A 25,976-nucleotide genomic window follows, 5' to 3' on the forward strand; every position below is an offset into this window, starting at 1 on the left:
TGGAGACAGACAAGCTTCACACTTGGTGCTTTAGACACAGAACACCACTGACCACACCCAGGAATGAGGACCAAACAAAACCAGGAAGCAAAATAACTGCTTTTACTTCCAAGGGTCCCAGCAAAGAGAAACAGTGCACACAGTGGGGCAGTCCACACAGTCTGGGGACCTGCCTGGTTGCTGCGTGGTAAGAACAAGGAGCAGGAGCGGACCCACACACGCATGCTATCGTTACCAGGGCCTTCTGTTCCAGAAGGCATTCGGGGTCAGGTACTGTAGACACTTCGTGGCCAATCCCAAACACAGACCACCCAATCTGGACACGTGCAGGTGTGCCCTCATCTAAAATATCCTCTGCGAGATTCCAAAGTATTCTTTTGACAAGCACAGACCTGGAATTGGGAGGACCTGGGGTAGGAGACATTAATGGTCATTTTTGAAGGAACACAGGAGAAAGATACCAAGGAGAAAAATGGAGCAAAGGCAAGACTGGTTTTATTGACACACAGTCTACACACAGTCACAGGGTCCCCCTGAGCCTGAGAAACAGTGCTTAGCTTTTTCTTTGGTTTAAATTTAGTTTTAAAAAGTCTCTCAAACTTTTGGCTGATGAAATTTCCCCTAATGCCCAAGGAAGAGCGTGAGCTGCTTCTCAGGCTGCAGAGTGATCTGAGCGCTGGGCACCAGCCTTTGGAAGACACTGGCTGAAACATTACTCATCTTCTCATCAAGGCTGATGGGAGAGCTGTAGTTTCTCTTAGGGGTCTCCCCTCAGAGTCCCACAGGGGAGAGCAGAGCGGGGAGAATACTGAAATTCAGGACTGGTCATCAGAGACAAAACAATGCTCACACAGCACCCTCAAAGGCAGCCCTTCTCAGGAAAAAAAAAAAAAAAAAGTCAACGTTAAAGATCACAGATTCCGTTTCTCCTAAGTGAGTGCCACATCGCCATCATGGGTACTTCTCACGTGTCCCATCCCCAAGTCAGGCCCTTTAGACAACGTTCTACAGACGTTCTCTTCTTGCCCTGAAGCCATGTCACCTCAAACACTTGTTTGAGAAAACAAGAAACAAGAGTCCCAGTCTCATCCCAGAACTAAGGAACCAGAATTTCTAGATGCAAGTGAATCATGTCAGGCTGGGGGGTGTCTTATCACTGGGTACATTCATTTGGGCAAGACTGCCTTATCTCATTTAGTCTTTGCCTCAATCCTAGAAAGCGGGTACTATTTACCTCATTTGACAAGGAGGCAAAGTAACTCGTCCAAAGTTATTTAACCAGGCAATTGAAGGGCAGGGATTCAGACGTTCTGGCTCAGCACAAAGCAGGGTCATGCACTGACCTGGTCTGCTACCCACAACACAATATGGAAGTGGATGGACACTCTTCTTTTGCCAAATTACAAAGCAACCTGTGCTATTTAAATGGGTGGAGGAAAGACTCTGTGGAATCAAGAGTATTTAATTTTAAATTATTTTATATATATATATAAATAATATGTATATAAATATATATATATATATACATAAATTTATTAATATTTAAATCTATGCACGTTGAGCCCAAGCATAATTGAACCCCATTTGGGGTCCTGCCCTCTCCTTGGAACCATGGCGCAGGCCACCCCCTCCCAACGTACCACAAACTAGCTTTATAAACCATGTACACGGCAGCAGCCTCAGAGAGAGGGCACCAGGAGGCTCTGAAGTGCAGGCCTGTACTTCCTGCTGGGGAACTCTGAGTATGAGTTACCTGATAAACTCGACACACTACCATTTGGCTTGTTAGGAATAATTGAGAAATATCTGGAAATAATTCTATGCAGGCAGAAACAGAAGTCATACGCAGCCATCCTTGTTTTATTGTACTCATTTTATTGTACTTCTCATATACTGTGTTTTTTTACAAATTGAAAGTCTATGGCAACCCTGAGGTGAGAAAGGTTTGTTTTCATAGCAGTTGCTTAACTTGTGTCTCTGTGTCATGTTTTGGTAAATTCTTGCAATATTTCAACTTTTTCATGATTATATTTGTTATGGTGACCTGGGATCAATGATTATGACTCCCTAAAACCTTAGAGGACAGGTTTTTTTTTTGCAAAAAGTATTTAAAAAATTTTTTTTAATGTTGATTTTTGAGAGAAAGAAACAGAGTGTGAGTGGGGGAAGGGCAGAGAGAGAGGGAAACACAGAGTCTGAAGCAGGCTCCAGGCTCCGAGCTGTCAGCACACAGCCTGACACGGGGCTCGAACACACAAACCAGGAGATCATGACCTAAGCTGAAGTTGGATGCTAAACCGATGGAGCCAGCCAGGCGCCCCTCAAAAAATATTTTTAAATTAAGGTCTGTACATTTTTTTTATGACATAATGCTACTACACACTTAGCAGACTACAGTCTAGTGTGAATATAACATTTTATGGACTGGGAAACCAAAAAACTCATTTGACATGCTTTATTGTGATATTTGCTTTATTGTGGTGGTCTGGACCCAAACCTGCAATGTCTCCGAGGTATGTCTGTACACTAGGCGTGCGCGCGCGCGCACACACACACACACACACACACACACACACACACACACACACGACACAGCCCAGAAATGCATTTAGCACTCTTGGTTACATCTATTAAACAACAACTCATAAAGTCTTATATTTTGAATATTTTGAATACCAATTCGGTCAAATGGAAAATTTCAAAGCAGCGTTAGCTGTGTTAATCTGACAAATAACCAACTCAGATCTTCATTATGATGCACTCACCTGGGGCTCCCCTCCCACACTTCAGTTAAATACATATATCCATGCCAGCGAAAAGGGACCTGGCAGCTTGTATTCAGGAGTTGAGAGAGGCCCCACAAGGCTGGAGTCCTGCTCTCATTCTATAAGGCAGGCTGCAGGCTTCCTTGCTGAGCAACTTTGACTCATCTGAATGTGAGGCTCCTGTCCTGCTCATAGTGCATTGTTCATAGGAAGACCACGTCAGGATACAGAAGACTCCACAAAGCGGAAACTACCATCTTATTCAGGTACTTCTAACAGAGACTCATCAGAAGTGCAAGAACTAATAGTCAAATTCGAAACTATTCTGATTTGCTTCAAAAAAAGTTTTACCATATTTGGGAAGTTTTAAAAGCTCTAAACTTCAAATGCCTTGTGATAAAATAAGAATAGGACTAACATGTATCTCAAGTAATTCTTAAGATAACTTAGGCCAAAATGGGGGCTAAAACATCAAGAAAGCTGGCCCAGACTATAAGCAGTGGAACCATAATTACCTGTTTCTCCCCACAGCGTGTCGGTGCCATTGACGTCTACCTCATGTTCCTTCTCCAGTCCCAGCAAGCACTGGACCACCTGTCAGAAGTGGCGAGGTGATTTAATGAGTTCTCACAGCCATATGTGCTTATTATATCCCATGCATCAAAGGAGAAAGTGTGTTGTTTTTTTAACCATAATTATCTCATGCTACACAAGGAGACAAAATATAATGAAAACTGTTTTCAAGCATAATTCATATGCTATTCACATTTTCACTTTGAGAAGAATAAAAAAAACCTCAGTGAATTTCAGCAACATTGTTCAGGATTACTAGGTACTCAGAATTCTAATGAATTCCAACATGACCCAAATATGCCAGCCTAATCAACAAAGGACACGGGAGATCATACAAAGTGCAGTTTCTGCATAAATCGCAGGAAGATGGTGAATCCGTTTTTTCACAAAGATGCAAAACAAAGCAATATATACCTTTTCAATAAAATAAAATAAATAGTATTGTCCAGAAGATTTTTCTACTGACAGCATCATTCTTCTTTTCCCTAGTTCTTTTCCCTTCTTCCCCATCAAAAAGAGCTTGAGATCACAAGTATGGAGGCAAGAGTGCTGGCTCGTGGGGAAAGAACACTATGTGAGCCCGGAGCCAGCATCCACCCTGTGCAACAGCAGCAACAGGAGAGCATAATGAAGCCATTTCCCAGTCTCCCAATCCATACCCTATGGGTAAACTGCATAATAGCCCCAAGTATGATCACATCGTCATCCCCAAAAGCTGTGAATGTTACCTTATAGGACAAGAGGGAATCTGCAGGTGTGATTATGAATCTTGAAATGAGATGATTATCCTGAATTACCCATGTGTTCATCTCATATACACCTGACATAATCACAACTGTCTTCAAACGAGGGACAAGAGGAATCAAGGTCACAGGAAGAGATGGAATGACAGAAGCATAGGTAAAAGTGACGCACTTTGAGGGGCGTCTAGGTGGCTCAGTCGGTTAAGTGTCTGACTTTAGCTCAGGTCATGATTTCACAGTTTGTGAGTTCGAGCCCCATGCCGGACTCTGTACTGACAGCTGAGCCTGGAGCCTGCTTCGGATTCTGTGTCTCCCTCTCTCTCTGCCCCTCCTCCACTCACACTCTGTGTGTCTCTCTCGAAAATAAATAAATGTGAAAAAAAATTTTTAAGGTGACGCACTCTGAACATAGAGGAAGGGCCATGAGCTAAGGAATACAAGGCTTCTAGAAGCTCTAAAAAAACAAGGAAACATTCTCCTATAGAGCTTCCAGAAGGAACACTGGCTTTTGGACATGTTAATTTTAGCCTTCTGGCCTCCAGAACTGTAAGAAAATAGATGAATGTTGTTTGAGCCACTGGAGTTTGTGGTCACTTGTTATAACAGCATTAGCAAATGCATACACCCTTCAAGGCTTCTGGTGAACAAGCCCTGCCCTTTTCTAGGAGACAGTTACTGGCCCTGCTGAGGCTGCTTTGGCACAGCATTCCTCCCAGCCAGCTTTGAAACAGGTTGAGTTTAACAGGAGTTGAGAAAAAGGTCACATATGAATGTGGCATTCACTGTCCTCCCTGTGATGATTTTTCACACTTTGCGTTCCCATGCAGATTTAGGGAGCACTTTAAAAAAGGAAAAACATCTCCATTTGCTTATTTGTGTATTTAACATGCTCTCTGTATATGAGTATTTAAAAAACACATTTATAGTTCTTTTTTAAAGAAACAATAAACCTATTACACAGTAACATTTAACATACTGTTATGAAATATGTATTTTTTTAAGTGAAATTACTATTTTTTCCAAAACTAAAACATATAGGGAGGTTGGCTGGCATTGTTTCCTATTTTTATAAATCTCTTTTATGCCTATCTTAAGAGAAGACAGCTGCATTCTCTTATGTTTCTGCAATTAACTTGTTGCAGTGTATTGTATTGGCTTAAATATTGTATATGTGTACTTTTAATGTTTTAAATGCCAAATTTAAGCCAGCTTTCAGTATGTATGTATACATGCACACGTGTGTGTGTGTGTGTGTGTGTGTGTGTGTGTGTGTGTGTGTATGTCCATGTCTGCCCTTGTGTTTTAAATGACAAAAAGTCAGCCAGCTGGCTCTGTACCCAAATTCACTATAAATCATTGTGGGTTCCAATCTTACCAAATACTGGCAACTCTAATTGCTTGAAGATAATACAGAGTAAGAAAACAGGTGGAAGAGAACAGGTAAAAATGTTATTAAATCCTCAGACACATGGGTCAGGAGATTACAATTAAATCCTCAAACTAAGGGGACGCCTGGGTGGCTCAGTCGGTTAAGCTTCTGTCTCTTGATGTCAGCTCCGATCAGAAGATCCGGGTTCATGAGACAGAACCTGGTGTGGGGCTCTGTGCTATCAGCACTGCTTGGGATTCTTTCTCTCCTTCTCTCCGTGCCCCTCCCTCGTTCGCTCTCTCTCAAAATAAATAAACTTTAAAAAAAAGAAACTTAAAAAAAAATCCTCAAACTGAGAAATACTGACATCTACCAAAAATATGTGCTCTATTTAGCTACTGCAAGAAGCTTTCCTTCAGCACAGGAACTGTGAATGACAAGCATTCTTACATGCTACCAGAACTTTGAAGTCCTATTTTTAAAAATCCTTCAAATACTCAAGAACAATTTTAGCATTAGTATTCCACATGATTATTTTTAAAAGATCACAAGGACAAAAGAATGAATCAAAGAGAAAAAAGTGCAAGACAGCTGAGCTGGAGGGTAAACGTGGAACAGAGGAGAAACTGGGATACTGCCAAGAGAGAGCCCGCCCTCCCCCCCACCAACTGCAGGAGTCCACATGCGCACCAAGACCCTGGACACCGAATTCTCTCACACAAAGGGTGGGATGTCAACAGAAGACCTAAACACGTGGTCAAACCAACTTCCATTTCTTGAAATCCTCCTTTTCTTTCATTCCTTAAGTGCATCATGGGCTAGCAACTAAGATAACAAAAAAAAGCACCTGAGGGGCACCTGGGTGGCTCAGCAGGTTAAACGTGGGACTTCGGCTCAGGTCATGATCTCGTGGTTCATGAGTTCGAGACCTGTGTCGGGGTCTGTGCTGACAGCTCAGAGCTTGGAGCCTGCTTCAGATTCTGTGGCTCCGTCGCTCTCTGCCCCTCCCCCGCTCGTGCGTGCGCGAGCGTGTGTGTGTGTGTGTGTGTGTGTGTGTGTGTGTGTGTGTGTGCGCACGCGCGTGCACGCACTCTCTCTATCTCAAAAATAAATAAACATAAAAAAAATTTTTTTAAAGACAAAGCACCCAACCCATATCGGGCTGTGGCTTCCAATTTCCCAAGAGTGTCCTCTCAGCGCCAACTCACCGAGCTGTGGCCCATGCTGGCGGCTGCTGTCAGCGCCTGCTGCAGGGCTTGGCTCTTCCTCAGTGCACCTGGCTGGGGAGGGCCTGCCGACCACTCACAGGTCAGCAGGTACTGGAGAATGTCACCATGGCCCCTCAGTGCGCTGTGCACCAGTGCGCACTGGCCTTTCTTATCCAAGTGGTCCACCTGGAGGGCAAGAGAAGGTCATGGTTTAGTATCACATCCCAAATGAAGTGCGCAACAAATCCAGTATCACTGCAGATGCTTGGTGGGGGGTGGGGGTGGGGTGTTCACATTCCAATGCAACTTTCTCTAGTGCACCAAATATCCATCTGAATTACTTCCTTGTAGTGAATGAGCCCTAAGGCCAAGGGAACCCTTTGTAGATCCAGCAAACACAAGGCACCCTCAATTCCTGTCTCTTTAGCAAAGGACTTAAAGCTCCAAGTTCTCTGGGAAACATGTGTGGGGACACAGACCAAAGCCTCAGCCAAAGCTCTGTGCTTCCCAACGCTGCTGGTGAGTAGAACACTCTAAATCTGCTGTGACAAGCTAGGATTTGGGGAGAATAAAGCAGTTCTTTAGTCATTGAAATAGGGGAGCCAGCAAAGGGCAGGGATCTGGAAAATCTAGCTATAACCAAGAAAGGGCAGGAAGGGACTCTGAAGGCCTTCTAACTGGGGAAGGAGGCCATGCACAGTCAGGTGACCTAGGACATGTCACCATGTAAAGTGGGGCCTCAAAGCCAGGAAGGCCAGCTGGCCACAAAGTTAGTGTCTAAGGGCTGCTTACCTCTAAAGGTCCAAGCAGCAACAATGGGTCATTCCCTGTCTAACCCCAGGAATACTGGACTGGAAGAGGAGCTCAGGGTCCACCCTCACCTCACTTGCAAATTCTGGTGATACTCTGCACCCTCACCCAGAAGCTTTGCAGGAGACACCTGCATGACACCCAGCCTCCTCCTACAGAGCTTTTAGCGGTGATGGGAGGGGGCCTGCTAGCCTCCACAGAAAGCTAAGCCACCATTTAGATGTAGAAATGAAGGCATGGAGATGTGCACTAATGCACCTGCCGGGAAGGCTTAATTGCAACATTCCCCTTCTTCCATGAGCTGAAGTCCCTTTACCCCAAATATTGTATTTTTGAGGGAAAATTTAAAAGGCTCTCATAGTTTCTATAAACCTAATTAATGTCTTCCTGTTGAAATTTAAATATCCTAATTAACTATAAAGACAAATACCAGCGATTCATTTCTATTTTTATTCAAAAGCACATCCCCTCTCTCCCAAAGAAATGCTTATAGCAAACCTAAAGAGAGTTTACTGTGAGCTTGGCACTGTTCTCATTTAATCTCTCAACATTAATGGTCCTAGAGTAACTTGTTTAATAATATAGTTACATTTATTTAATGCTCAGACAACAGCCCTGTGGTAGATACTGTTGTCATAATCATTTTACAGATGAGAAGCCTGAGGCACAGACTGGACAGTGTGCCCAGCATCCTAGCTGGCAGGTGGAGAAATGAGGATTGTGGACTGTCCAGTTCCTGCAGCCATATGCTCAAGTACATGGCTTCTAAGACCCATGGAACTCATTTTATTGTTAAAAAAAAAAAAAAGACATGAAATGAAATGAAATAGGATAGGGTCTTTTAAACCGATCTAGTGCTCTGTTAAAATCTGTGATTGATCGAGTACTAGGTCACCATTTCCAGGCTTTTGAAAGGATGACCTCTACTCACGCTGCTGTTGGCCTAGGGTCTCCTTGGTGTCCTGCCTCCCCATGGGTAGTATTAAGGAGAGTTAAGAGCTTATGAGCAAAACACATGACGCCTCCTCTCCAAGGCTGCACACCTGACCACCAACATCAGGCACCATCACGCCCTGACCGAAGCAGGCCGCTCACTCTTTCTGTTTAGGTGGCAATTTCTATTAGTTGCAATTCGACAAAGCAGAGACAAAAGGGAGGCTGGCCCAGCTGATGACAATTCTAACAAGGCTATGAAGACATCCTCCCCCTCTCCCCACTGGGGAATGCTACCAGCTTACCCTCGCCCCCTTCTTGGCCAGCAGACAGACCAGCTTCATATGGCCAGCAGCTGCAGCATAGCAGAGGGCAGTCATGCCGTTCTCTGACATTCCCTCCAGGCAGGCGCCAAATTCCAGGAGCAGAGTGACCACTTCCTCATGGCCAAGGTGAGACTGGACGCACAGGATTGGGGCATTATTTAACACTTCTGTTCTGTAGTTCACGTTGGCCCCTCCCAAAATCAGGAGACGGCTGACCTGTTGAATAATATCCCCCAACAAGATGAATTCTCACATAAACGTCAGTCACAACAGCATTTGGGAAGACGGGCAGTATCCTCATTCTAATCCAGGAGTTCCAAAACTAGAGTGTGCAACAGTACTATCTGCGAATGCACTGAAAATGCACATTCTTCATAGTGGAAAACTAAAAGGGCAGCTGCTTGGAAAACAGTGTGGAGGTTCTTCAAGATCTAGCAATCCCATTTCTGGGAATATATCCAATGGAAATGAAATCAGGATCTCGAAGAGATACCTGCACCCCCATGTTCACTGCAGCACTATTCACAATACCCAAAAGATGGAAACAAACTAAAATGTCTCTCGACCCATGAATAGAGAAGCAGAAGCGGTATGCACATATACAATGGAGTATTATCCAGCCTTTAAAAGGGAGGAAATCCTGTCACATGCTGCAACATGGATGAGCCTTGAGGACATTAAGCTAAATTAAAAAAGCCAGTCACAAAAAGACAAATGTATGATACCCCTTACATGAGGTACATAGAGAAGTGAAATTCAGAGAGACAAGTGGAATCGTGGTTACCAGAGGATGAGGGGAGGTGAAAAGGTTTTCTTTAACGAGGGTAGTGTTTTACTTTTATGAGAGGAAAAAGTTCTGGAGAGCTATTGCACAATAATGTGAATATATTTAACGCTACTGAATTCCGCACTTAAAAATAGTTAAGATGATAGGTGGCTGGTTGGCTTAGTCAGTTAAGCATCTGACTTTGGCTCAGGTCATGATCTCATGGTCTGTGAGTTCGAGCTCCCGCGCATTGGGCTCTGTGCTGACAGCTTAGAGCCTGGAGCCTGCTTCAGATTCTGTGTCTCTGTCTCTTTGCCCCTCCCCTACTCGCACTCTATCTCTCTCAAAAATAAATAAATAAATGTTAAGAAATTTTTTTAAATAGTTAAGATGGTCAATTTTATGTTTTTTTTTAAAACCAAAATTAAAAATTTTAAACACCCTGAAAAAAAAACCTTAGAATGCACATTCTCCAGCTCCACTTTCAGATTTCTGATTCAGCGGGTCTGGAGTGAGGCCTGAGACTGCTTTTTAATAGTTCCCTGATGATACGGATACTGTTGGTCAGTGGACCACACTTTGAAAAATCACTGTTTAAAGAAAAATAGAAAATTCATTTTTTTGTTTTTTAAATTTTTTTTTTCAACGTTTTTTTATGTATTTTTGGGACAGAGAGAGACAGAGCATGAACGGGGGAGGGGCAGAGAGAGAGGGAGACACAGAATCGGAAACAGGCTCCAGGCTCCGAGCCATCAGCCCAGAGCCTGACGCGGGGCTCGAACTCACGGACCGCGAGATCGTGACCTGGCTGAAGTCGGACGCCCAACCGACTGCGCCACCCAGGCGCCCCGAAAATTCATTTTTTATGGCAATGAAATAATCACAGGATTAAATAATTAACAGTGAGCTAACAAAGACAAAAGTAAATGCAAATAGTCTTTTTTTACAGGACATGTTCCTACAAGAAAAAGTAGAACACGTTAAAATGTTCCTGTGCCTCTGGGACTGTCAGCAGCACAAGACTCCCAGAAAATAATCTGTTTTTTCTACTGATTACCACATCCACCACCCACTAAACTTGCTGTGTGATTTTCAGAAAATTACTCAGTCTCTCTGTGCTTCAGGTACCTCCTAAGAAAACCCAGCGGAATGCCATCCCATGCTACCCAATAGGTACTCTCGGTAACAACGTTGGAAGGTGTACTTTTAGTACTTCCTTGCCGACCACCTTACAAGACTTTACCTGGAAGGTATGTGCTTAGAGGCAGAACTTTCCTAAAGATGTCTGTCGTTAATTAATACTTCGTCTGCTTCTTGGAAAAAAACATTTCCTTTGTCGGTGTAATGCTGCTGGTATTTTTACCACTTAACCCCCAATCGGTTTGTGGCTCTTCCCCCAGCCCACAGTTCTTAACCCTGCTGCACACAGAAACCACCTGGGAGCTTGAAAGTTTCCAGTGCTGGAGCCCCACCCTTGGAGATTCTGACTTGGCCATGGTACCAAGAGCTCCCAAGTGACTGCCGTTGGCAGCCAGGGCTGTAAACACATCAGGTGATAAATGCAGCTACAAAGCATGGGCTTGCTCGGAGCCAGGCACCCTCCAGCTGTGTGATTTGGGGCACGCTTCAACTGCCCTCGGCCTCAGTTCCCTCATCTGAAAAATGGAGATAACAGTTTCACTTCACTGAGCTGTTGTGAAGATTAAAAATGAACATGCCACACACACATACATACAGCACTTAGCACAGCCCTCAGCATCTCGTAAGTGCTAAATAAATATTGTCATGGTCACAGTCATCTTTTGTAAAATCTTCAGAAGGGACAAGACCCCAGGCCCCTGACAAGCACAGTAGGGAGCTCTGCCCCGGTGTCTGGCAACCCAGGTCTCCCTACCACCTTCCTCTGCCCCTGCTATCACTAGCACAGAGCAGCAGGGAGATCTCCCACTTATTTGAGGGGAGACATAGGCAGCTCCTGTTAACAGCCACCAAATGGCACATCCAGAAGTTCTCAGGTACGTACAGCAAAGTCTCAGCTCCCTGAAAGTAGGTAAAACCTAATAAGAACAACTCCCTTGACTGTTGTGAAAAAGAAAACCACAAGCCCAAAAGGGTGTTACTTGGGCCAGGCCCGGTCACCAAACTGGGGCTTTTAATACCTAACCTGACTGCAGTTGCAACCTCTTCCAAAGATAAGTCTTAGTCTATCAATAGGGAATTTTCTGGTCAGCACCAAAGAGTTAATTTGTCACAGGGCCCTTCTCTACCCACCAAAAGAGAATGTGCATAGTAAGACCCTCTGCCCTTTCCCCTCAGGGAGGGTGATCTTGTCTGGAATAATCCTTTCCTTACTTCTGCTTATAACTTTCTTGCCCCACCCTCCTTCCTATAAAGAGCTTCCATTTTTGGGGTGCCTTGGTGGCTCAGTCAGTTAAGCATCCCACTCTTGATTTCAGCTCAGGTCATGATCTCACGGTTCTGGAGTTCGAGCCAGCCCTGTGTGGGGCTCTGCGCTGGCAATGTGGAGCATGCCTGGGATTCTCTCTCTCTCTGCCCCTCCCCATCCCCTCAAAATAATAAGCTTAAAAAAAAACAACAAAAAAAACCCTTCCATTTTGTACAACTCCTGAGGGTGCCCCTCTACTTGCTAGGGGGGATGGTGCCCAATTCATGAATCCCTTAATAAAGCCAATTAGATCTTCAAACTTACTCTACTGTATTTTGTTTTTTAATACCATGCAGAAGATGCCAAGTGTTTTTCCAAAAGTGTTAACATCTCAATGAGGTTTCTGATCACTCTAGGAGACAGGCTCTTTTGTGACCTCCATTTGGCAGGTGAGAATACAGAAGCTCAGAGGGGTAAAGCACAGATTAGCTCTGGGCACAAAGCTAATTACTGTTACAGCCCAGCGGCTGCAGCAGCTCTAGCTAACATTGCTCTGCCTTCAAGGAAGGGGTTAATGGTTCATCCCGTACATTTATTCCTAACCACATGGAAATTTCCTGATTATCACCACCGCATAAGCTCTCCCTGGATAACATTTGGAAATGGCAATGTTATCTATAAACTTCTGGGTTTAATGAATGCAAATTTTAAAAAGGGGGTCCAGGGAGACAGGTGAAGCAATGTAATCACGAAAACAGAAGCGACACTGGAGTCTCAGTTTTCCAAGCATACTGGAGGTTCATAGCAACACAACCGTTTCAAATGTGTATCGCCTATCATGTAGAATATGACCGGATCCTTTCCACCAAGGGAAGTCAGGCCAAAGTCCACGCCTAGTTCCTGTCTTCTCCCCTCCCTGCCTTTGGCTGAGAGAAAAATTCTCCCGAGTCCACAGCCTTGGGAAGGACGCCCACGGCCGGCATGCACTCCGATGGTACAGTGTGAACAAAACAACCCGCTGGGTGGGAGCCTAGAGGCACTGGCAGCAAAGACCCTAGTGGGCCGGCATGACTCTGGCCTGGTGAGGGGAGACGACAGTGTTAGAAATCACTGGCGTGCCAGTAAAATTAAAATTCATCTACCAAAGTCATCATTCTGGAGCAAGTCACTTTAATTTACCAAAGTGGCAAACTGCAATTGCTCAAAATGACATTCATTCCTGTATGACAACATTTAATACTCTCTAAAAAAAGTTCCCTAATTGCATGCATAATTTTAAATTACTGTAATTTGTTCAAGATTCTGTGAAAACCTTTTTTTTTTCTTGAAAGATAAAAGAAACAGAAGGATAATGGAACGCCTTAAAATTCTATAACCAAGTTATAGAATTTTGAGCACAGTGTAGAAGCAGATGACACTGGAGTTCTATAAAACAAAGTAAAGACAAATAACTCTTAGAATTGAAAGTATGTTAAAAGTAAAGTCTATGATCTCAGGAGGGTCAAGCTCATTACATTCTTATGCTGTACCTTTTAATTTACTGTCTTAAAAACATTTGTATTTAAAAACCCTGTATTTGACAGGGTATAACGCTTTCCATTTACTTTCCTCCACTTTAAAAGAGGAACTTCTGGGCCCATAATGCACTGGTGAAAACAGATATTGCCGCATTTTTATTATTTCTTTCTTCCTCAACATTATAGAATTTTATTAATTATGGAGAATTCAAAAGATATACTTTTAGCTGAGAGGAAAGATGAAACCATGTTATTGTAGTAACCTCAACTCTCATTTCTAGAAAATCTAAGTAAAACAAAAACTCTTAATATGACTTCTTCACTATGATCAACCCTGTCATCAGCAGGAGAAGTTCTTCTTAACTACTAAAACCAGCTTCTCTGTAAAACATGCATGTGGGTTCAGCCTGGACACAGCACTCACACCGAAAAGTCTGGAAACTGGGGGAGTGGGACAAAGCACAGGGTTCTTATGAGTGGCTCTCCACTGCTGCTTTGCTGCGAGGTGCCCCGCCAAGAGGGGAGTCAGGCTGAAATCCATTAAGCCTAGGACCCTAACAGTGGGCTGAGTCTGCCCGCAGAAGGCTGTGCTTTTATCCTTGCAAAAACCCTGTCTGCATCCATGGGGGAGCAGTGGCCTTTCTCCAACCAGCACCAAGGCCCTGCATGGAGCACCAGGGCTCTAGGGGAGCTGCTCCAGAGTCGGGGGACTCCCATATCCTCTATAACATAGGGGCTCCTCTGTGTGCTCATTCTACCCTCTCTACCAGGAAGCCAGAGGAGAGAGAAAGGAAGTAGAACTATGTCTACCAAGGAAGCGCTCTGCAAGGTCCACACTCCCAGACACACAGCTGAGTGGCAGGTGCTGAGGATGGGGTGTGCACACAGTGGGGGAGAAGAGGTGCAGGACTCCCCCAAGGGCACTCTTTCCAGGTGGGTCTGATGAACTGAAGTGAGGAATAGGGAAGAGAGATGCCCAGAAACCTCCAGGGCTTCGAAAGTCCTTCCCTGTATGACCACTTGCTTATACTCACCCTTGATGCTGCTGAGCAGGCAACAGGTATGATTGTGTTCATGGAGGTGTTGGAAGGGGAGGACCTGGCTCCTTGGGAAACTGCCTCAGAGGTTGTGTATGCAGCAGGGCACGTCAGGGCCTGGGGCTGAAAGGCCTGGAGTCCAGCTGACATATCGAGTGGAAGGCACTTGTGATCTTTTTACTACATTGCATTGGACAGGATGGTTGTATGCTGCTGGAACATAAACCAGTAATTCCCACAATCTTTGTGGGAGTTAACCCTCCTGTGTTGCCTTAAAAGACACTTGGCCTTCGTGTGTTTTAGATTCTCAGACTTGCTTAAAGGAGGAAGGAAAATTGACTCTAATAAGCACAGCAGTGCACTGTGACATGACAGCCACTGATCAGGAGGGAAGAAGCTCCCGGCCCAGTAGCAGGTCGACCCCCCTACACTTTCCACCGTCATAAATGCACACGCACACACAACCTTTAGTTAACACATTTTCTCTGTGCAACCATCGCTTTGTTGTCACTCATCACTGCTTAATTTCCTATGAACCATAAAGAGATAGTCCAGATTAGAGACCCAGGACAGTTTAAAAATCAATTTTCCCTAGAAATCTCCCTTTGACCTTTGGTTTCCTTTGTGAATTGCTTCCTTATCACATCCTCTCTTAGACAGTCCCCACGTGCTCACATGGCAGCCCACGTTTCCCTGCCCAGGAAAAAGCTAAACTTCTACAAGAAAACCAGTAATAGGGCATTCAAGCCTGTGTGATTTATATCGGGGGGAAAAGTATCATTAGAAGCTCCACCAGCTCCTGTGGCTGCCACATGGTACAGGGGACAGCAGGGCTGCCACCACCAGGAAAGGTGGTGGGGGCTGGGGCCCCAGCTTTCCGGGCACAGGGTGGCTCACCTTCACATTGGGGGTGTAGAGATTCCTGAGAGAGGCGAGGGCGGCAGAGAGGCCCTCGGTGCTGTACCCGATCCACAGGGCTTGGAGGTGGCTTGAGGAGATTCCTGTCTTCTTACTGAGGCCCTGAAAGTAATCAGAGATAAGTGGGCCTCATCCTCTCCTTTCCCAGCTGTGTCAAGCTGAAAGGGGTAGGCTCGGGAGGGTGCAGATCTGCACTAACTCAGGGAAATGCCGAGGCACAGAGAACGCTGGACATGTAAGCTGTCCTTCCCACCCTAAAATCAAGAATCAAGGAACTAGCCCACCCTTGCTACATACACGATGCCTGAGGAAAGACATGGCAATGAAGACCAAGTTTCTTCTTATAGAAGTTCTCCAGTCAAAGGAAGAATAAAATTTGGAATATCACCATCCTGTAACCCTTAATGCAGAGTCCAGGCAAACATCAGTAGTGACTGATAATACCCCACTAAGAGAAGCTAGCATGAATTCCTTACCTCCTGATGGAAGAAAAACCCTACAGACGTATAAAGAGTTAAGTATAACTCTAAAGTAATTGTGACACCCTACAAAAACAAAACAAAACAAAAACAAGCAACAACCAAACCCGAACCTGATTAAGCCTCTAGATACAACTAGCAAATGACATGGGGCGCCTGGGTGGCTCAGTTGGTTAAGCATCAACTCTTGATTTCAGTTCAGGTCATGATCTCGAGGTTCACAGAGCCTGCTTGGGATTCTCTCTCTCCCTCTCTCTCTGACCCTCCCCAACCTGCACTCACTCTCACTCTCTCTCTCTCTCTCAAAAGAAATAAACTTCAAAACAAACAACTAGGAAATGACAGGAAATCCAGAGGAAAGAGAACCATGTTAAACTAGACCATGAAAAATAAGACCGTGATCAGAAAATCCAGGCTGTATGGAACTACACAGGTCACGTAGCTCACGTTCTTCGGCAACTAAATAACCAAGAAACAAAAGGGAACGAAAGAAATGGAAACTTTAGGTGAAGAGGAACTTTTTAAAACAGATGTTAAGGGGGAAAAAATAGGGCTCATGGAAGGCTCTGAGAGGGTTGATAAAGCTGTTGAAAATCTCCAAAACCAAACACTCAAAATGACAACAAAACTCTTCTTCAAGGTGGCGCGTCTCACCTTGAAAATGTGTGCCTTCAGGATGTGATGGCCAAGCTCCATGGTTTGCTGGCGATTCAGCTTGCCCTCTTGTCGAGAGAACATGAATGCCAGGAGAGCGTGCCCATTCCTGGAACAAGAAACACAAAGCTTAGGAACAAAAGACTCCATTCCACGAACTGTAGGCTCTCAGGTGTGAACATCTCCACACAACTCTGGACTATTCTCCTGGTGCTTCAGCATCGCCAAACAAAATGGGTCAAAAGTTGCCTCTTTATAAAAGATGGCCAATGCTATTTATTCTTCAAGTCATTTTAGGGCTTTCTCTGGATTCCCCTATCTCTGTGGAGTGACCCAGAAAGAAGCTCTAGGACAAGGCAGGTCTTTACCTTTGGAACCATCCACTCTCTGTCCCTCATCCATCATTCTTCACCTTGTTTATTTATTTATGTCTGTCACAAAAATGTCAATTCCATGGGATTAAGGGTCTTGCCTATGGCACATCAATAGGCATAATACCTAGCAAATGCCTAGCCCTTAGCAACCACTCAAATATGTATTTCTTGTATGGATGGATGAATAGAGGGACAGGTGGAGCAGAACCATCACTGGACCTGGCATTCAGGTCTCCCCCGTCAGTGTAATCACTACTGGGAGTAGGCCTGGCCAAAGGATAAGACCTGACAAAGAGAACAAAACAAAAACCAAGCCATGCAAAGCAACAGCACATACTCAGAAATACCTAGAATTCTAGGCTTGGATGGAACACAGTTCCTTACTGGGTGGAGAAAACTAAGATGTACAAGCAGACTTGCTGTGTCTGGGCACATGGTGGACATTCAACTGACACCACCAATTAACCCCTCACTAACCCTTTCATGAAGAAGCCATCCTACCCATCACCCTCTCCACATCTGCAAGACTCATTCCGTCTCCTGTGGGATCCATGCCTCTGTCTGAGCCAATTTGTTTGGGAAAGATGTTAGGGGCTGCTTATTCCAACAGCAATGACTTCTGTACAACGTGAATTCTTTTCATTTCTATCAATCTGACAACTCTGAGGTGCTGGATTTTTTGTTTTGTTTTGTTTTGGAGGGAATGCAGGTAATGGTGGAGAAAAGGAAGCATTATGGGAAAAAAAAATGCATTCTCCCAAATGTTTTGTGGGAGTTACTAATCTAGATGAGTAAAATCATGCATCATTTAAATAGTGTTTAGCTATCCAACTGCCTGCCTGTTTTTCAAATAGGTCATAAACTATGTTAGAGATGAAAAAAATCAAGGCAAGTAGAGACCAAGAGATTGCTTTTTATACTTCAGGGGAAGGCATGACTTAAAAACATGCTGACACTGAGTGCCTTGTCCAACATCTCGTAAGGGATTAGAGCTCTTCCACAAGCACACAGTCTGTACTTCTTTGCCCACATTCCACCTCCCATACCTCAGGCTTGGGTTTTCCCTCTCAGATGAGATTCTCCCATGTTCCCACCCTCCCTGCTCCCTCCCACCTACCAGTGGTCCAGGCTCTATATCCTCCCTAGTTCCCTAGTCCCTAGCCATGGGCAGGTCCCAGGGTTCAACCTGGCTCACATCTCTCAGCCATAGCCTAAGCCATCCTTAGTCTCCCAGTCTGCTGAACTCAATGGCCACACCAACTGTGTCCACCACAAAGACATACTAGGCTAAGTACCATGGCTACACCCCTAATGGGGAAATGATCATGCATCCTTCAGTGGCTTCTAGTGATCTCAGCTAAGCACGTGGCCTCCTGCCTAAGGAGATAATTCACGTAATCACTAGATAGCTGCGTTCCATTCCTCTATATCCCATTTACTTTTCTTCCCTTCCTCCTAGATCCTGCAGTGCTTTCTAAGGCTACGTGCACTTATAATTCTGTTCATTATATACCAGATGCAGAAACTTAGCTGAATTGTTTCACTAAACCGTACAATCCCGCAAACCACTAAACAGTTTGTTTACATGAGGAAACAGAGGCCTGGACAGGTCAAATGATTTGCCCAAAAGATCAAATAGCTGGTGAACAACTGAGAAGAGATTTGAACTGCAGTCTACCTAATGCAAGCACCTATGCTCTTTATCAGTGCACCATGATTTCTCATTCATTCACTCATTAACATCCACCTTGTAACTAGCACCATGCTTGATATGGAGGATTCCACAGGGAACAATGTGAGGTGCTTCCCTGGAGGAGCTCTCAGCTACCAGAGGACTATAAACAACATTCAGCAGAATGGTGCCATGAATCACCTCAATGGGAATACAGAGGAGACAAGTGGCCTGTGCTCTCTGCCCCTATCCCCTTGCATTTCCAATGTCTCCTTCTTCATGGATCAGGTTTCCCCACATTAACCCCACACCTTTCCAACAACACCTCCAACTCCTGTGTTTAAAAAAACAAAACAAAACAAAACAAAATACCCTTTCCCCACAAACAAATCCAAACCTCTCCACCCTTACACTTCTTATCCCAGAATTTTGGCGCTCTCCTCTTCCATCCCTCACAGCTGGATGGAAGTAATCTCTAAGAATGTGGGAACTTCCTCCTCCACTGGGAAGCCAAACTCCCTCTTAGTTATCATCTTCCTTCACCTCTCAGCAGCTCTTGCACCCCAACCTCCTTCCTGGAATTCTGCTCCATACCCCAGAAGTCAGAGCTCCCTTTCTGCTAACTACACTCCCTCATCAGGCCCCTCCATCACTTCTCCATGAATGATGCCACATCTTCACCTCCAACTTCCCCACCATCAGACATCCCCCCCCCCACTTGAACAGGCAGTTCTGCCAACCCCACCAGCTCAAGCTGCTATAAGCAAAAGGCATCTCATGTCCTGCAACACGTGCTCCACACCTCCTGCTTTTCTTACCCTTCCTAAGAACAGTGCCACTCCTAGCTTCTGTGGCTTAACACCCTGATGTCCTCTACAGCTCCCCCTTCTCCTTGACTTTGCTTATAAGGCCAAGCTGTACCCACCCATCTCATGTTATCAGAGCCAGTCTCAACCCCTCTGCATCCCGAAGCCAGGTCCACCAAGTCCCTGCTGCTGTCACACAGGTTCTCATGGTCCAACCCTCCACACTCCTCCCAATGTAGGTAGTCTGCACTTTCGACCTGCTCAATTGAGGGCTCTCCAGAGATGACTGATTAAAGTCTATTCTCCCTAGCACATCCTTCTGTTAAGTCTTCTATCCCATGACAAAAGCTCCAGCCAAACTAGGTTTGTTGTTGCCAAAACACAACCTGCCATTTGACATGATGACTTGGACAGCTCCTTCTGTCTGCAATAGCCTCTTTTCCACCTACTAAAATCCTATCTGTTCATTCCTCAAGTCCATGACATGACAGCAGACAGGAGGTTGCTCAATATTTTAAAACTCCTGATGCAACCCTAATGAACTGATGGATCTGGGAAATAATCATCAGGCCTCCGAGAGACATTAAGACATTGTGTGCCTCCTGATGGAAGCAGACCTACTATCTATTAAGTATCCTTGCAAAAATTATTTTAAGATAAAATCTGACCAATTTCAGGAAATAGAGGTGATAAACACAGTAAATACCATGAGAATGCAATCAGCAAAATTCAGATTATGGGAAACCATATAGGACAAATTACTCAGTTATTCTTTTTAAACAAATAAAATGCAAGGACAAAGCAGAAACAGAAGGAGAAGCAAATCTATAGATTAAAAGAGGCACTGTAAAACGCATTTTCATGATCTTATCTGGATCCTGATTCAAACATACTAGAAAAATATGAAGGAAGTAAAGAAATTTGGTCACAGCTAAATGTGTGATAATACTGATAAATTAGTCTGAACATTTTAGGTGTGGCAATGGTGCTGTGGTTAAGTGTGAAAATGTCTTTTTGAGGTACATAATCAGTTACTTGGTAAAATGTCCTGGTATCTACAACTTGTTAACGGCAAAAGATGACAGATGCAGTAAATATTGCAAAATGTGAATTATGTTTCAGTCTAGGTGATGTGCATGAAGACTTTAAGCAACTTATTCCTCTTTTTAATTCTGTTCCTGTAATTCTAACATAAGGAATAATGAAAACAAAGAAGAGAATTCTATTCCTTTCCTGAAAAGCACCAGGACATGCACAATAGGTTGCTTTATTTATAAATAACCCAGAAACAACTGCAAGGCCTCACAGTAAGGGTAAAGTACATCATTATTCGCCTACTAGGAGGTTTGCACACCCATGAAAAATGATACTTTGCTAAAATTTCCAAACTGCTTGCTAAGCTATCCATGATGTGTAAGCAAAAAAAAAAAAAAAAAAAGCAGGATAGGAATTTAATATAGAAAAGATGATTTGGAGAATGTTTAAAATGCATGGAAAGAGACAGAAATAAAAAGTGAGATGTCATTGACTCTGGGTATTGGGTTCTTTTTGCTGCTTCTCCCTAATTAGGGCAAAATTACAACTAATTAGGGTGGGAAGAGAAATGCTACCCATCATTCAAGGCCCAGCCCAAATGTCCTCATGTATGTGAAACACTTTCCAAAAACGGTCTTCCCTAGCTGGAAGCCTCCCTTTCCTAAAGTCCATGTGCGGTGCTTTCTTCCCACATGGTCACTTCCTCCCTCACTTGCCCCCTTGTGTGGGAAGCCCTTGAGAGCTGGGCCCTTATCCCAGGACTCTCTGAATCTGCCACAGTACCCTGAATGTGGTGGGCCCGCAGAGACTTCTGCTGAAATGCATCCAGTAGTGTCCTTTCACCAGCCTTGTCTGCTGAATGAAATTCCAGAACTAAAGGGGTCTTGGGTAAATACTGATGTGCACAATGCCAAATAGGAACTCCTTATACTTTGCACCCTGGATGTCTCTCTTGTCCTGGTCCAGTCCTGGTCCTACCCTGGGTAATTCCCCACACATGCTTCTTGGAACACATCAGCACTCAGGAGCCCAACATTTCAGGTACACGTCTGCTAGTCACTGCACAGTGAGCTCTGCTCCAGGCTGCATTACCTCAGTGCTGCCCACCACCCAAAGCAGAGCGAGGCTTTACAGTGACTACAGTTCAACTTCCTCTGCTTCAAACCCTAGTGACAAATCTACATCCCCTGTTGAAGTTTCTCAACTTGTTTTTATGTTTCTACAAACTCGACTGTAGCCTATCTTCCTAGAAAATGATCCAACTTGGCTAAGTATGTCAAATATACGGTACACATATCACCTCGTTATTTACAGTCTCGCTAAATAACCTGGGAGTTACAGTTTGTTGCCTCAAACCAGACTCAAAAGAACACATTTTTAGCCTGGTGTTACCTCAGAAAACAACAGTACCCACAACATGAAACAGCCAGACTCCCATCTGGTCAATGTCAAATCAATACTCATGGGGAAGAAGGTGATGCAGCTTACAAATGCTCATTTCACCTCTTCATTCCTGGACCCCAGCATCTGGTCACCTGGCCAGTTCAGCTCATAGGGAACAGTTTAGCAGCTTGCTGGACCTGGTACCGAGTCGGGGGCAATTATGACTCACAGACAGCAGAAACCATTCAAGACAACAGTGATGCAGGCCAAGGCCAGGGCCAGGCAGAAGTAGTAGACAAGAACCCACCCTTGGAAACAAAAGCATCTGCACCCTCAAATTCCCTGACCTCTCACTCTGACTAGCATGAGGCCACATGAGAGGCAGGCTTACCGCCTTCCCTCCCCTGAGCAGTGCAGAGAGCGGAGTCTTGGCCCCACCCTGCTGAGACTCCTCAGTGGAACCTTCCACTCCCTAGATGCAGCTGCCGCAGGACCATCTCATAAATGGGGCATCTGAGGTCTGAATCTGAATCCTGCTGACCCCAAGCCTGTTACACTGCACTGAAGCACAAATGCAAATAATCACAACCAGCTGTGATCACTGTGCTCCATTTGGGGCCTACAGGCATATCTGATCCCTGGGACAAGATTCTGTATGCCCAAGAGGGGCAGCCCAAGACAGTGCACAGACTCAAGGTGAGGAAGCTGAGCTGAGAGTGGCTTCTGGAGAAGCCCACTGTTCCCTGGAGCATGTACCACACTGTGACTCCCATAAAGGGGACCAAGGTCTAGAAGAGAATGGACAGCGAAGAAAGGTCACCAGGCATTGCTCAGCTTCTCTCTCACTGGATGTACTCGCATACAAATTTCTAGCAATTAAAGGATGGAAGTTTTTGTTTAGCAGCAAGGTTTTCCACGGCCCTCCTGAATTGTTCATCATGTGTTGCCTTTCCATTGAGAAGGGTGAACTGGAGAGGAGGGGAAAAAAGGGTGAATTGTGTTTGGAACCCCTTCTCCAATCGCACGTTAGACTCCCTGCAAACAGCAGACAGGAAGCGGCCTGCCATACCTGGGCTCGCATAAGAAGGCCGTGTTTTCACCATCTGCTCTCCAAACGAGCCACTCCCGGAAGGACGGGTGGCAGAACATGCGGGTTTTGTCTCGCCTCTTAATGAGGAAGCAGGAGAGAGCATCCATCCTCTGCTGGAAGTCCTCCCATCCCTGCTCCCCTTGTACGTGGCCCGCGTTAATGGCCTGAAAGATCTGCTCATCCGTCATGGGGTGGAGGGATGCGAGGGCCACGTTTAGAATCGGAAGTGCTCTCTCGAAGGCGGACTGGGTCATGAACTTCATGTTGCACTGCAGCAGATAGAGCTCAGACAGAGACACGGGGACCACCTTGTAGCTGGCACTTTTGATGACCAAATGTCCCCTCTGGAAGAGGTCCAAGGTGAGTTTGAGGTACAGGTAGGAGCCGAGGCTCCGCAGCACCAGGTGGCTGCTCACTTTCCCAATAAGGGCGGCATCGGCCTTGCCGTTCAGGGAGATGTTGCTGAGGATGTCCTGGCTGCTGTGGACCCTGTGCTGGACGTAGGCATGCAGGTCACTGTGAATGTCTTTGTTGTCCGGAAAGTCATCTAAGGAAAGCTTGACGAATGGCAGCGTGCTCACAATTTCCTGTGGAAAAAAAAACGCCAAAAACCCACAGTGTCAGTCCACAGAGATTTCTTTTTTATGTCAGCTGCATTTCAAACTAGATTCACTAGTTTTCTTTCAAGGAGGATTTTCATGGATTACAGGGACTCATTGTTTTGTATTAAAACATGTAATAGGATAAGTTGAAGATAAAAAGCTTATGTGAAAGAAATCCTGATGCGAGATCGAATCAGTAATGGCTTTCCCGAGGCCCTCATCTGAAGACTCAGAAACGAGCAAGATGTAAGAGCCCTGGGCAGACAATGGCAAGCTGGCCATTCCAGCACAGGGGCAGTGAGACCCTGAGGTGACCCAATACTCATAATCCTTACATTGTGCAGAGGTTACATAACAAGGACAGACACAAACCAGCACTGTGTATCTAAGAACACGGCCAGACACCGAGATAAGAGGCATCCCTCTCTGTGCATCAGATACTGGGACTGTATAACCGACAGGAAATCTGAAACGGCCCCTGCCCCCCGGCAGGCTATACCGCAGCCACAGCATGCCTTAATGAAGGTGCCGTACTTCAGGATAGCCTGCTAGCTTTTTTTTTTTTTTTTTTCAACGTTTTTTATTTATTTTTGGACAGAGAGAGACAGAGCATGAACGGGGGAGGGGCAGAGAGAGAGGGAGACACAGAATCGGAAACAGGCTCCAGGCTCCGAGCCATCAGCCCAGAGCCTGACGCGGGGCTCGAACTCACGGACCGCGAGATCGTGACCTGGCTGAAGTCGGACGCTTAACCGACTGCGCCACCCAGGCTGTTCATTCCAAGTAAACTTTTAAGTTCAAGTATAACATACAAACCATAATTGCACAACGTCATTAATTTTTACAAAGTTAAATACATCTGTGTAACCAGCAGCGAGAAACAACGTCACCAGCTCTCGGAAGTGCCGTGTCCCTTTCCATCCCACCCCCATTCGAAAGATAAGCACTCTCCTCACACCTAACAGCAGAGAGGAGTTTCTGGTTTTTTCTTTAAGCTAACCACTATCTGGGGCGCCTGGGTGGCTCAGTCGGTTGAGTGTCCGACTTCGGCTCAAGTCATGATCTCTCGGTCTGTGGGTTCAAGCCCCACGTTGGGCTCTGGGCTGACAGCTCAGAGCCCGGGGCCTGCTTCATATTCTGGGTCTCCCTCTCTCTCTCTCTGCCCTCTCCCACTCATGTTGTCTCTCTCTGTCTCTCAAAAATAAACAAACACAACCACTATCGTTTCTGAAGAATTTGACCCATGTCCTCACTGAATATAATAATTGCAGGGGGCAGGCTGAGTATAATCACTCCCATTTTACATGCATGGTAACCGAACCCTGTGAAAATTTAAACAGCTAGTACAGAAAATATAGGACTCCCGTTCCTTTGCTCTATCGATTACCAAATTCCGCTTACTGTGTGATAAATGACTGCAAAGGGTATAAATCAAATGGCCATAAAAACAAATGTCAAGTGAGGCTGAGGCCTAATGCCACTTTTAATGAGAAAAGAAAAGAACCCAAATGCTATTTTTAGATAGACATCATCACAAAAGGGCAAAAATCAAAATCTAAGAGTAATGTCTTTACTAAAAAAGGACAGGGGTAGAGGGAAGAAGTCAAAGGTTGGTAAGATATAATCTGGGTTCAAATGAGGGGAAAGATGAGGAAAAGAATTAAAAAAAAAAGCACTTCATTTCGCTACAAGTGGAATCTTATGTTGAAGTTTTATGAAAAAATAGACCTTATTTCAGAATTGGCCTTAAAAATCTTTTCTTCCTTGAAAGAAAGGAAGAAAGAAACAACAAGACAGAGAAGGAAGGAAAGAAAATAAAAGAAACAAAGTCCCACTGCAATTCCACACAAATAACTACAGGAATAACTTTAAACTCCAGTAGATAAATTGAGTTACTTCCAGGGCTGGACTCTTGTATTTTAGAAGTGCAGGGACAGTGCAGTGCTAAGAGGAGACTTTCCTGACATCTTGATTCATGGAAGGTAAAAAGGTCAGAGTTTCACTCATTTGGGGCTTTGTGGACTAAATATTTCAAAGTCCTAATGTAGTTTTCAATTAAGCAGCTAAACGCTTTTTAACAGTTTATGTTGTTAATCACTATAAATTCTGGGTATGAGGTCTTGGAAAGAGACTGGAGAATTCTTTCTCACCTGAAAGTTTGCTCTTACAGTCACAATCAGCTTCAACCAGGCAGGAAACTTAGAAATAATTTTGGTAATAAATGAAGAAAGCGTATCTCCATAATCAGGCTTATGAAACTCCGCTTCATTTAAGCCATCTATCAAAATAATATATTCTTCTTCAGGAATTTTCTGCTCTAAAGGATAAAATAATTTTTTAATTAAGAAATTATACATTTCTAGAAAATGGCACCACCCAGTGAATTTTAGTGTTAGGAAAAGCTAAAAAGGTTTACATATTGCAGAAGAAATGGTTTTCAGAGAAGCACATTTTCTATTAAATTTATAATGGAAACCAGAGCAGACAGCCAAGAGAAAAACAAATCTTATAAAACAGTTTTCAGAAACAT

The 25,976-nt window shown here is 44.6% G+C and overlaps 1 protein-coding gene across 15 annotated transcripts in view; it reads right to left on the reverse strand.

Annotated features, from left to right (window-relative positions):
• TANC1 (tetratricopeptide repeat, ankyrin repeat and coiled-coil containing 1) overlaps positions 1–25,976 on the reverse strand; it is a 239,589-nt gene that overhangs the window by 26,560 nt on the left and 187,053 nt on the right. For 14 of the 15 annotated variants that reach the window (XM_058694414.1, XM_058694489.1, XM_058694453.1 and 11 more), the window contains 7 exons: positions 25,597–25,763; positions 22,824–23,431; positions 16,485–16,593; positions 15,331–15,453; positions 8,707–8,943; positions 6,659–6,844; positions 3,281–3,359 (listed from right to left, as the gene is read on the reverse strand). In XM_058694414.1, coding sequence (XP_058550397.1) covers positions 3,281–3,359; positions 6,659–6,844; positions 8,707–8,943; positions 15,331–15,453; positions 16,485–16,593; positions 22,824–23,431; positions 25,597–25,763 — 1,509 coding nt within the window. The remainder of the gene's footprint in view (positions 1–3,280; positions 3,360–6,658; positions 6,845–8,706; positions 8,944–15,330; positions 15,454–16,484; positions 16,594–22,823; positions 23,432–25,596; positions 25,764–25,976) is intronic. The other variant, XM_058694498.1, reaches the window with a different exon arrangement.

The sequence above is a fragment of the Neofelis nebulosa genome, chromosome 2 (assembly GCF_028018385.1).
Source record: "Neofelis nebulosa isolate mNeoNeb1 chromosome 2, mNeoNeb1.pri, whole genome shotgun sequence".
NCBI lineage: Eukaryota > Metazoa > Chordata > Mammalia > Carnivora > Felidae > Neofelis > Neofelis nebulosa.